At 43.7% G+C, this 12,739-nt stretch overlaps 1 protein-coding gene across 2 annotated transcripts in view; it reads left to right on the top strand.

Annotated features, from left to right (window-relative positions):
- Positions 1 to 296: 296 nt before the first annotated feature.
- The window catches only part of FAT4 (FAT atypical cadherin 4), a 159,362-nt gene continuing 146,919 nt past the window's right edge, over positions 297 to 12,739 (top strand). For both annotated transcript variants that reach the window (XM_033133778.1, XM_033133779.1), the window contains exon 1: positions 297 to 5,490. In XM_033133778.1, coding sequence (XP_032989669.1) covers positions 316 to 5,490 — 5,175 coding nt within the window. In that variant the 5' untranslated portion in view covers positions 297 to 315. The remainder of the gene's footprint in view (positions 5,491 to 12,739) is intronic.

A 12,739-nucleotide genomic window follows, 5' to 3' on the forward strand; every position in this document is an offset into this window, starting at 1 on the left:
AAAACAACGTGAAGGGGGAAATACAGGAGGTTTGAGGAACTTTTCTGGAACTCATCAGCGCCCAGAAGCGTCCTGCGGAATGCCCTGCCGCCTTCGGTCCCCGCATCTCTCGGGCACGACGTGCCCAAATGGCTACGAGGAGCCGCTGGCCGAGGCGACTTGCTGCTTCTGGGCTGGAGGTTCTTTGAAATAGGAGAGCGCTCAGGCAGGTCCATCGTCCGCATTCTTGCTGGAACGACTTCATCCCGGTCATTAGTACTCATTTTGCCTCACCTCTCCCTTCGCTTGACCTCACCGTTCCAGGGAGCCAGGACCATGGACTTGGCCGCAGGTCGGGCTCCTGGCCGCCCGTGGCTCCCGCTGCCCACCCCCTCAGCGCTCCAGCTCCTTCGCGTCTTTGGGCTGCTGTCCCTGCTCCCAGGGCCGGCCCGCGTCGGCGGGGCCGAGCAGCGTCAGGTGTTCCAAGTGCTGGAGGAGCAGCCCCCGGGCACGCTGGTGGGCACCATCCAGACGCGCCCCGGCTTCACCTACCGGCTCAGCGAAAGCCACGCCCTGTTTGCCATAAACAGCAGTACCGGGACTCTGTACACCACGGCCACCATCGACCGCGAGAGCCTGCCCAGCGACGTGATCAACCTGGTGGTCCTTTCCAGCTCGCCCACCTACCCCACCGAGGTGCGAGTTCTGGTGTGGGACCTCAATGACAACGCCCCCGTCTTCCCGGACCCCTCGATCGTGGTCACTTTCAAGGAAGACAGTAGCAGCGGGCGTCAGGTCATCTTGGATACGGCCACCGACTCGGACATCGGCTCCAATGGCGTGGACCACCGCTCCTACCGCATCATCCAGGGCAACGAGGCGGGTCGCTTCCGCCTGGATATCACCCTGAACCCGAGCGGCGAGGGCGCCTTCCTGCATCTGGTGTCCAAGGGCGGGCTGGACCGCGAGGTCACGCCGCAGTACCAGCTACTTGTGGAAGTGGAGGACAAGGGTGAGCCCAAGCGGCGGGGCTACCTACAGGTAAACGTGACTGTGCAAGACATTAACGACAATCCCCCGGTTTTTGGCAGTTCCCACTACCAGGCGGGGGTGCCTGAGGACGCGGCCGTGGGCTCCAGTGTCCTCCAGGTGGCAGCGGCGGACGCTGACGAGGGCACCAACGCGGACATCCGCTATCGGCTGCAGGACGAGGGGACCCCCTTCCAAATGGACCCCGAAACGGGGCTTATCACGGTGCGGGAGCCCCTGGACTTCGAGGCCCGGCGCCAGTACTCTCTGACGGTGCAGGCTCTGGACCGAGGCGTGCCTTCCCTGACCGGGCGCGCCGAGGCGCTGATTCAGCTGCTGGACGTCAACGACAACGACCCGGTGGTGAAATTCCGCTACTTCCCTGCCACCTCGCGCTACGCCTCGGTGGATGAGAACGCTCAGGTGGGCACTGTGGTGGCTCTGCTCACCGTGACGGACGCAGACTCCCCCGCGGCCAACGGGAACATCTCTGTGCAGATTCTGGGGGGCAATGAGCAGCGCCACTTTGAGGTGCAGAGCAGCAAAGTGCCCAACCTGAGCCTCATCAAAGTGGCCAGCGCCCTGGACCGCGAGCGCATCCCTTCTTACAACCTGACAGTTTCTGTCTCGGATAACTACGGGGCGCCCCCTGCTGCAGCGGTCCAGGCACGCTCCTCTGTGGCGAGCCTGGTGATTTTCGTCAATGACATCAATGACCACCCCCCTGTCTTTGCACAGCAAGTGTACAGAGTGAACCTGAGCGAGGAGGCGCCCCCGGGAAGCTATGTGAGTGGAGTGTCCGCCACCGATGGCGACTCTGGTCTCAATGCTAATCTGCGTTACAGTATCGTCTCTGGCAATGGACTAGGTTGGTTCCATATCAGTGAACATAGCGGCCTGGTGACCACTGGGGCTGCGGGGGGCTTGGACCGTGAACTTGCATCCCAGATTGTACTGAATATCAGTGCTCGGGACCAGGGCGTTCACCCCAAGGTTTCCTACGCCCAGCTTGTAGTAACTCTCCTGGATGTGAATGATGAAAAGCCAGTATTTAGCCAGCCAGAAGGGTATGATGTGTCTGTGGTTGAGAATGCCCCAACAGGGACAGAACTGCTGGTGCTCCGGGCAACTGATGGGGACCTGGGTGACAATGGGACAGTGCGCTTCTCCCTACAAGAGGCTGAGACTGACCAGAGGTCCTTCCGTCTGGATCCGGTGTCTGGGAGGCTGAGTACTGTCTCCTCCTTGGACAGAGAGGAGCAAGCTTTCTACTCCCTGTTGGTTCTGGCCACAGACCTGGGCTCCCCTCCCCAGTCCTCAGTGGCTCGCATAAACGTCAGTCTCCTGGATGTGAATGACAACAGCCCTGTGTTCTACCCAGTCCAGTACTTTGCTCATATTCAGGAGAACGAGCCTGGAGGTAGTTACATCACCACAGTGTCTGCCACTGACCCCGACTTGGGTCTCAATGGAACTGTCAAATACAGTATATCAGCTGGGGACAGGTCTCGGTTTCAGGTCAATGCCCAGAGTGGGGTTCTTTCTACAAGAATGGCCCTAGACAGAGAAGAAAAAACAGCTTACCAGTTGCAAATAGTGGCGACTGATGGTGGCCATTTACAGTCTCCCAACCAGGCAATAGTGACCGTGACAGTGTTGGATGCTCAGGACAACCCCCCTGTGTTCAGCCAGGCTGCCTACAGCTTCGTGGTCTTTGAGAATGTGGCTCTGGGATATCATGTGGGTAGTGTGTCTGCATCCACCATGGATCTTAATTCCAACATCAGTTATCTCATTACTACTGGGGATCAGAAAGGTATGTTTGCTATCAACCAGGTCACTGGGCAGCTTACCACGGCAAGTGTGATTGACAGAGAAGAGCAGTCCTTTTATAGGCTGAAAGTAGTGGCCAGTGGGGGCACGGTGACTGGAGATGCTATGGTTAACATAACAGTTAAGGATTTGAATGACAACTCTCCTCATTTCCTTCAGGCAGTAGAGAGTGTGAATGTGGTGGAGAATTGGCAGGCAGGTCACAGCATTTTCCAAGCCAAAGCTGTGGACCCTGATGAAGGTGTCAATGGCATGGTACTCTATAGCCTGAAGCAAAACCCCAAGAACCTGTTCACTATCAACGAAAAGAATGGTAGTATCAGTCTGCTAGGGGCCCTGGATGTCCATGCTGGTTCCTACCAGATCGAGATCTTGGCATCTGATATGGGTGTCCCACAGCTCTCCTCTAATTTCATCTTAACAGTGTATGTCCATGATGTCAATGACAACCCACCAGTGTTTGATCAACTCTCTTATGAGGTCACCCTTTCTGAGTCAGAACCTGTGAATTCTCGATTCTTTAAAGTACAAGCTTTTGATAAGGATTCAGGAGCGAATGGTGAAATTGCATACAGCATTGCTGAAGGAAATACAGGGGATGCTTTTGGCATATTCCCAGATGGTCAATTGTATATAAAGAGTGAACTGGACCGTGAACTTCAAGACAGATATGTTTTACTGGTGGTTGCTTCTGACAGAGCAGTGGAACCCCTTAGTGCTACTGTGAATGTTACTGTAATTCTAGAAGATGTAAATGATAACAGACCTCTTTTTAACAGCACCAATTACACATTTTACTTTGAAGAGGAGCAGAAATCTGGGGCATTTGTGGGCAAAGTAAGTGCTGTAGATAAAGACTTTGGGCCAAATGGAGAAGTGAGGTATTCTTTTGAAATGGTGCAGCCAGAGTTTGAGTTGCATGCTGTTAGTGGGGAAATTACAAGTACTCACCAGTTTGACAGGGAGTCTCTTATGAGGCGCAGAGGGACTGCAGTGTTTAGCTTTACAGTCATTGCAACAGATCAGGGGCTCCCGCAGCCTCTCAAGGATCAGGCCACAGTACATGTTTACATGAAGGATATAAACGATAACGCCCCCAAGTTTGTGAAAGACTTTTACCAAGCCACGATATCGGAGTCGGCAGCCAACCTGACACAAGTGTTAAGAGTGTCTGCCTCAGATGTTGATGAAGGTAATAATGGACTTATTCATTATTCTGTGATAAAAGGAAATGAAGAAAGGCAGTTTGCTATAGACAGTGCTTCTGGTCAGGTGACACTAATTGGCCGATTAGACTATGAAGCAACACCTGCCTATTCCCTGGTAATTCAAGCAGTGGATTCAGGGGCAGTCTCCCTCAATTCCACCTGTACCTTAAATATTGATATTTTAGATGAAAATGACAACACCCCTTCTTTCCCTAAATCAACACTATTTGTTGATGTTTTGGAAAACATGAGAATTGGTGAACTCGTGTCCTCCGTAACTGCAACTGATTCAGATTCGGGTGACAACGCTGATTTACACTACAGTATCACCGGGACTAACAACCACGGGACTTTCAGCATCAGCCCCAACACTGGGAGTATTTTTCTTGCCAAAAAACTGGACTTTGAAACGCAGTCTTTGTACAAATTGAATATAACAGCCAAAGACCAAGGAAGGCCTCCGCGCTCATCCACCATGTCAGTGGTTATCCACGTGCGGGACTTCAATGACAACCCACCCAGCTTTCCTCCTGGAGATATTTTCAAGTCTATCGTTGAGAACATTCCCATCGGAACGTCTGTCATTTCGGTGACTGCCCATGACCCTGATGCAGACATTAACGGGCAGCTGTCCTACACCATCATTCAGCAGATGCCCCGGGGCAACCACTTCGGCATAGACGAAGTCAAGGGCACTATATATACTAACGCTGAAATAGACCGGGAATTTGCTAATCTCTTTGAGTTGACTGTAAAAGCCAATGATCAAGCTGTGCCTATAGAAACCAGACGGTGTGCTTTGAAAAATGTGACCATTTTGGTTACGGACCTCAATGACAATGTCCCGATGTTTATCTCACAAAATGCCCTTGCTGCGGACCCTTCGGCTGTGATTGGTTCTGTGCTGACGACCATCATGGCTGCCGACCCAGATGAAGGTGCCAATGGAGAGGTGGAGTATGAGATCACCAATGGGGACACGGAAACCTTCATTGTGGATCGCTTCAGTGGAGACCTGAGAGTGGCGTCTGCGCTGGTGCCTTCACAGCTGATCTATAATCTCATAGTTTCAGCAACAGACCTTGGCCCGGAAAGGAGGAAATCAACCACTGAATTGACCGTCATTCTTCAGGGCCTCGATGGACCTGTTTTCACTCAACCTAAATATATAACTATTTTGAAGGAAGGAGAACCCATTGGTACCAATGTAATATCCATAGAAGCAGCTAGCCCTAGAGGGTCGGAAGCCCCAGTGGAGTATTATATTGTTTCAGTTCGCTGTGAGGACAAAACCGTTGGACGTCTCTTTACTATCGGACGGCAGACTGGCATAATTCAGACGGCAGCCATTCTGGACCGGGAGCAAGGAGCATGTCTTTACCTGGTGGAGGTTTATGCCATAGAAAAATCAACTGCTTTTCCCAGAACACAGAGAGCAGAGGTAATGATTTTGTAGTCATTTATGCATTATTTGTTGATGTGCTTTTTAGAAAAATCATTCTCTTTATATTTCCTTTCTATAATTATTTACCTTTATTGTTGATTATTAATTTTACTGACAGGTATTAATTTTACTGACAGGAGTATATAAAAATGTTCTGGCATAGAGACTAACAAGAGTTACATAAAATTGAGCTTTAATCCTGGTCAAAACTAAATAGTGAACAGTTTTTGCTATATTTCACTTCATAGCAATCGTATGCATAAGGCCGGGGAGAAATCTTTAGCCATTTCAGAAGTGGCAAAAAAAAAAAAAAAAAAAAAAAAAAAGCCACATCCATTTATCTAAGCTGAATCACTGCGTTAAACTAAACACCATTCCGTAAGGAAGCCTACAGAAGGATGGGCAATTGCAGACTTAAAAGTTTCCGTTCCAAAATGAAGAACTTTGGTAGGACTCAGCATTTATTTCAGCAGGACTTCCTACTGGGGCGTGGCAACGGAGGACAGACTGACAGTTTACAACAGGACAGTATTAGCTTTCACAGCCTCAGCAGTCTTGGCCATTTCCTTACAGACAGTGACTAATTTCAATGTGCCAAGCCAAGTTTGGGGAGATTCCTGATTTCATCTGCCTTCACATTTTAGGCACTATCTTCTGACTTCAGATAATCCTTTCTCTTCCCTCGTGAACTAAAGCCTGTAATGTGCTCTGAATGATCAGAGATGAGAAGCTGTTTCTTGAGACAAAACCGTGTCGCTCAATGCCATGGTATGGGTCCACGTTGCCCTGTTCTGTCTGCTGACGGAGAAGAAGGTAGTGTTTCACAGCATAAGCAGAGAGAATTCCCACATGGCCTTCCCTGGGGTGTATTTTAGGCTACTACCTCCATGTATCATTGATTTGTTTTTAATTGAACTGCTTCCAGTGCTGTCTTAATATCAACCAGAAATGCGATAGCTATACTCTGCAGAGCTCTCGTTTGCCATTTTCCTAGTTCTTTCTCTCCCTCCCCCTCCCCTCAAAGACATTCTAGTGTCACTCAGCCCAAAGCACAAAATATCAAATGTGGTTTGTGATGCTTGGCGGGAACCCAGACACAACATGCAAGTGAGACTGAGCCTCATGTCCTTGTTTTCTTGCTTGCTTTTCTACGGAGGGTGCCAAAAAAATGTATACACGTTGTAAGAAAGGAAAAAGTCTGTATTAAAATTGTAATACTCAACATATACCAATAACAAAAGATGAATACAGGTCATGTGTATACATTTTTTTTTGTCATCCCTGGTATTTGAGGGAGGTGGGCGGTTTTCTTATTTTTAAATGCTCGTTTATTATTACTATCTTTTTGAATCCCCGGTGATTTTTTTCCCCTCATAGTTAGCTGTGTCTGTTCTATGGATGGAGCCTTATATTCATGGCCTAGAGGATATGAGAGGTATAATTAGAGATATAATTCTTGGTAGAGATAATTCTAAATGGAGTTCAGTTTTATCTTTTATACAAAGCCCTGAAGGGATTTCCAACCCAAATGCCCTCTTTTACCTACTTGTTTCTTTAGATCTTAGCATAGCTTTTATATGTTGAATTATTTGGTTTAACTCAGGCCATGATTTACATGTAACTTTATTTTGATTTGGTGTTTTCCTCCCTTAAACCCACTCCCTGTCTCTGCCTTCCTTCTCTGGAATTATTTCTTAGATGAAGAGAGTTAATAAGTTGAAAACTGAAATATTTATTAAAGACAGGCAACTAAATAATTCTAGATTTTAGATGAATTCGTTAAACTGCAAAACAAATTATGCAATAACATATATTTGTTGACCTGGGATTTGTCTCTCAATAACCAATAATTGTTGTTGGTTGGCTCAGTGCATTACATTTTATTAGAGAATATGGAGAATGAGAATAAATGTCCATTATTACCACCATAAGATTTATTTTGTCTTGGTATTTACTCAGTGGATATGCAAAAATTGTCTTAGCTTAAATTTATTAAATAGTGCTGTCTCTGCAACAGGCCTGCAGATTAAAAAATAATAATTATAAATCATTTTGTTATAATAAGGGATAATATGTCTGTTACTATTTTTAACCTCAAGTAACACCCATATGAAAATTATTCGTATTTACTGTGTATATTTATTTAAAAATCTGGGGAGAAATCATTATGATGATTTTTTTCTATAAGAAAAAAATTGTTTGTCAGAGTATCTTCTGTGAACTAAAGTGCTGAAATTGTAAACCAAGTTTGAGTTCCCAAGGTCCAACTACTCCTTAAATTAAAAGCAAATGTGTTTTCCCAAAGAATATTGAAAGCAGTAGTTGGGAGCTAGAATTTCATATTATTATTGGTTGTATCTTTTAAGTACATACAATAAAGTACTTTTTTCCTTCTGCTCAAACAATTAATTTACCATGATTCTGCAAAAAGAAGTTATAAATTACTTCTGGTTGTCAGAGGTGATTTTTCAATAGTTTTGTTTCCAAGTGCAAACTGCTCCAATGCATTTTTTAAAAATTTATTCACGTGCACTGATAGGAGTCCGAGTTGCTTACTCAGGTTTCTGGCTGGAGTCATGGATGATCACATTCCATGGGCAAGCAGAGGGTCAGTGGGTAAAAGAGAAATGATTTAATTTGCATTCTTTTTCCAGCTCTGACACGTGTGGGACTGTGGCTCTGATATTTCTCCAGAGATCTGTCCGGTTGTGCACCTTCATTTACCCTCCCTCTCATATCTACAACTTTGGCATGAATAGGAGTGTCTGAAAGATGGCTTTTGGGTTGCAGACACAAGGTTTATTATCCTTTTATTTCATGGCCTTATATTATCAGAAGAGTCTTGATTGTGTTAGAATAGCTCATATAAATTTTGTCGCATTTTTCTAGGTTCAACAATAAATGAATACGTAATACTTCAATAAGTGTTATCTCTTTTATGATGTGTTGTAAGGGAACATGCAGCTTAGAGACCAGGTGGGACCTCATCAAGGTCAGAGGTTTTGTTTCATTGCTCTTTATTATCTCAGATCCTAGTGTATTACCTGGAGGTACAGTAGGTGCTCCGTACATGTTTGCTGAATGAGATGGTGGAAGAGCTAAGGCCAGAACATGTGTTCTTCTGCCTCAGAAATAAATTGGCAGAGAGAAGCTGGAGGAATGGAGGAAGCTAGTGGATTTGATCTTGATCATTAGTTGAACTAAGAACATAAGGGCATACCAATTATCTCGGCTCTACAAATGAACTGATAATTGTCAGAAAACTCAAAGAGGAAAGATGCACTTAGGTGGATGGGCTCACATGGAACTTAGGGTTTAAATGGAAGGCAATACTGTAGATGCGTCTAGGTCGCAGTTCTCACATCGGTTGGTCTCAGGGTCTCTTTCCACGATCAGAAATTGTCACAGACCCCAAAGCACTTTTGCTTAGGTGTGTCTTATCTATAGATAGTGATCATTTTGAGCATTAAAATTGAGAAAACTTAAAAATATTTATTAATTCATGTAAAAATCACATTAAATATATAATATTTTCATTTTATTGTTATAAATAAAACTTTATTGTGCCAAACCAAAAAATAATGAAAAGAGAAATATTTTCATAAATCTCTTTATTATCTGGCTTAAGAGAAGACAACTAGATTCTCAAATATCATTCAGTCTATTGCAATATGTTGTTTTGGTTAAAGTATGTGAAAAGAACCCACCCTCACTCAGGTATATGGGGTTGGATAAGGGAGATACTTTGATATCTTTTTTCGGTAACTGTCAGTTTTCTTTTGATGCTACACCAGAATCCCACAAGTGGTACGTTCTTAAAACGTACTTGCAGTGTGGAATCTGAAACCCTATTGGTAAACTTTTCATGCTTTGTTATATAAAAATATATTGATCTGTCTTGCATTCTGAATGGGTCTTTTACCTAGGCATGACTTAGACATACCAGGCATTGGTCATTTGGAAAATAACTGATAAGGATTTTGTCAAAAATCGCTTTAAGTATATTGGTTCTCAACCTCATGGCGATGGTTAGAGTTTTCAAAATTTGAATTTTCATTTGACTGTTCAAATTTTATCATTAGTAAACTATTTGGTTCGTTGTTTACCTTGAAATGTCAGGCTTCCTTTGTTACGTTGAGCCAAGAAGAACAAATGTCTGCCACATCTTCAAGTCTAAAAAAGCAAAGTTTCTCTGTCAGTTGTTCTTTCCAGTAAAGATAGTCTTCCAGAAATAAAGCAGCTAGTTCGGCTCACAACTCAATACACATGCCTTTCTTTGAGACAACTACAGTATTTAGGGACAAGCTAATGTTTTTTTGAAAAGACATCGAGATTTAAGGATCTAGAATGAATAAAATTAATAATTTTGGAATTTCTTCAAGGAAATGTCCTCGGGTTTTAAGTGAAACTGGCCTGTTATTTGTTCTGTGAGTGCCTAGCACTGAAGAGTGCAGTTATTGCTAGAAGACTTCACAGCCACCTCTGGGATCTGTGCTGAGGCCAGCAGTGTACCCACCTTTGCGTTTGCACCTCTAGTGGCAATGTCAACACCGTAAAAAAGACACCTGAGGTTTTGCATTATTATGATGATAGTTTTGATTTCCAGGTACCTCTAATGGCACTCTGGCATGCGAGAGCCCATGTCCCACAGTGGGAGAAACGTGGGCCTATGTACTGAGTTGTGCAATTCAGTAAGAAAAAAAAAACAAAACACTAGAAATATTCTGTTAACAGTTGTTTAGAATAGTAGGTGAACGTACTATGATTCTTTAAATATCAGAAATGAGTTTTTAGCAATTGGATAATAATTTACTTTCACAATGAAACCATCAAGATTTCCAGGAGACATGATGGAGACATTTGTAAGATCAGTGCTGACGACCAAGTTTGGAAATGATTTTCTACCAGAAGGTTTAGAGTCAGAGTTAGTGCAACTTAGATTAAATGTGTCTCTTGTGTATCATTGCTCACAGGCAAATGTGTAAGCAACTGAACTAGATATGTAGTAATAATAATAATAGTGAAATGTACTGAATATTGCTGCAGTCAGACACTGAGCTAAGTGCTAAGCACTTTTTTTTAGGGATTTTATCATTTGAGCCTCCCAACAACACTAGTCGTATTAGCCCCACTTCATAGCTGTGGAAACAGTCTCAGAAAAGTTACATGATTTGCTTAAGTTCAGATAGCTAGAAAGGAAAATCACATCCAGACTTGCATAAGTCCATTATTTGTACTCACAGAGACTATTCCATAAATCCAGGGCCATCTGTGGTTTTAGTTATGAGCAGAGCTCTTCACTCTGTAGACAGCAGTACATATGGATGCTTTTACTAATCTTGTTTTCGCGCCCTTATTTGTTGTTAAAAAGTCTTTGAAAACTAGTGTTACGTATGGTCTGAACTAAAGGACACATGATTTTTGCCAGCCTCAGTCAAGGCCATCCGCAGATGCTGTACACACCCATGGGTCAGTTGGTGGTAGCACCCATCCCCACCTGGGACCCGTGGGAGTGGTTCCTGAGCAGGAAGAGGGTGGGCATATTGAGAGGGGGCCCCCCGGCAGAGATGGAGAGCGCAGGTGTGGGGAGGCCCTCTCCTGCCCCAAGGACCGTACAATTTGGAGGCTCTCCCTATAATTTATGAAGGAGGAGAATCCATTTTTGGATTTTCAGATGATACATCTTACTCTCCTGAGGAATCATGATGAAATTGGAGTGGATGGAGTGTGAAGATTATATGAAAAGGAAGAAAAACATTTTGTTGCTTTCTCTGTTTTTGATCTCCAGTGCTTTTTTTTTTTTTTAAAAAAAAAAAAAAAGACAACCTGTGATTATTTTCTGATTTTCTCTTTTTCCTATTGGTATGTTTTTAAATTTATTAAACAAAGTAATGTGACTTAAAAGACTGTAGAAGTTTTCAAGATATGTACAAATATGCATTACAAACAAGAGTATTGGTGGCCAATTAAGCTCATGGCCAGTTGATGGCCGTTTAAGCTGCATATTTTGTGTGTGGCTTCAGGATGCTTGGTTTGGTCTCTCAGTTTTGATAATAGGAGTCCATAGACACAATTTATCTTCTGATTAATTATTGGGTTTCTTTAGCCTTTATTAAAACCCTAATCATTTTAATTCTGTATTGTTCCATTAGATTCTGAGGCAACTACTCCAGGAATAGTTTTGAAAAATATTTATGTACTTAGCATTTTGTGGAATCAATTTTTTATCGCATTGTCTGTATCTTGCACTTTGTCATCATTACAGTGAAAAACTGCCTAAGAACCTCATTAGTTGTGAGGGATGGTTGAGTTAGTGACGCTAAAGGATTCCACAGGCCCCGAGGTGGACCCTCTGGTCCGAGAATTAATGAATCTAAAGCTCAGCTCTTTATAATGCCCATGACAGTGGGTAGTAGTCTGAATTAGGGGCTTATGAGTGGAAATAGGAAAAGAATAATTAGCAAATTATATAGGCTGAGGTGAATTACAAAGTTCTTTAAGCTGTCCTAGATATAGACTATGGTAAATATTTTCTAATGCTTTCAGGCTTTAAGTCATCTGTGACAACAGTGGCTGATTTTAGTGGTACATTAAATAAAGAGGAGAAGGTATGAGGAATTCAGACAAATGAAAATTGTAAAACTAATTTCTATTAGGCAAATACTCTATAGAGCACACACAAATACTCTTTATAAAATACATATATAATTCATACATGTAATGAATTATATGTTATTCTATATAAAATATTCTATATTAACATGTATGCATGTTACAAAGACAACATGGGACAATAAAGTCATGAACATGAAAACATGATCTAACTGGCAGATAATGTATATGTGTTAATCCAGAATTAACTATATGGATGCAGTCTTTTTTAGTTTCCAGACATATATTTAAGAAACAATCAGTGAGTAAAACCCAAGTCTTAACTATATTGAAGAAATGTTGAGACATTTAAAAATCCCTGTTTAGGGGGCCGGCCCGGTGGCTCAGGTGGTTGGAACTCCGTGCTCCTAACCCTGAAGGCTGCTGGTTCAATTCCCACATGGGCCAGTGGGCTCTCAACCACAAGGTTGCCGGTTCGACTCCTTGAGTCCCGCAAGGGATGGTGGGCTGTGCCCCTGCAACTAGAAAACGGCAACTGGACCTGGAGCTGAGCTGCTCCCTCCACAACTAAGACTGGAAGGACAACAACTTGACTTGGAAAAAAGTCCTGGAAGTACACACTTCCCCAATAAAG

This window comes from Rhinolophus ferrumequinum, chromosome 18, assembly GCF_004115265.2.
Source record: "Rhinolophus ferrumequinum isolate MPI-CBG mRhiFer1 chromosome 18, mRhiFer1_v1.p, whole genome shotgun sequence".
NCBI lineage: Eukaryota > Metazoa > Chordata > Mammalia > Chiroptera > Rhinolophidae > Rhinolophus > Rhinolophus ferrumequinum.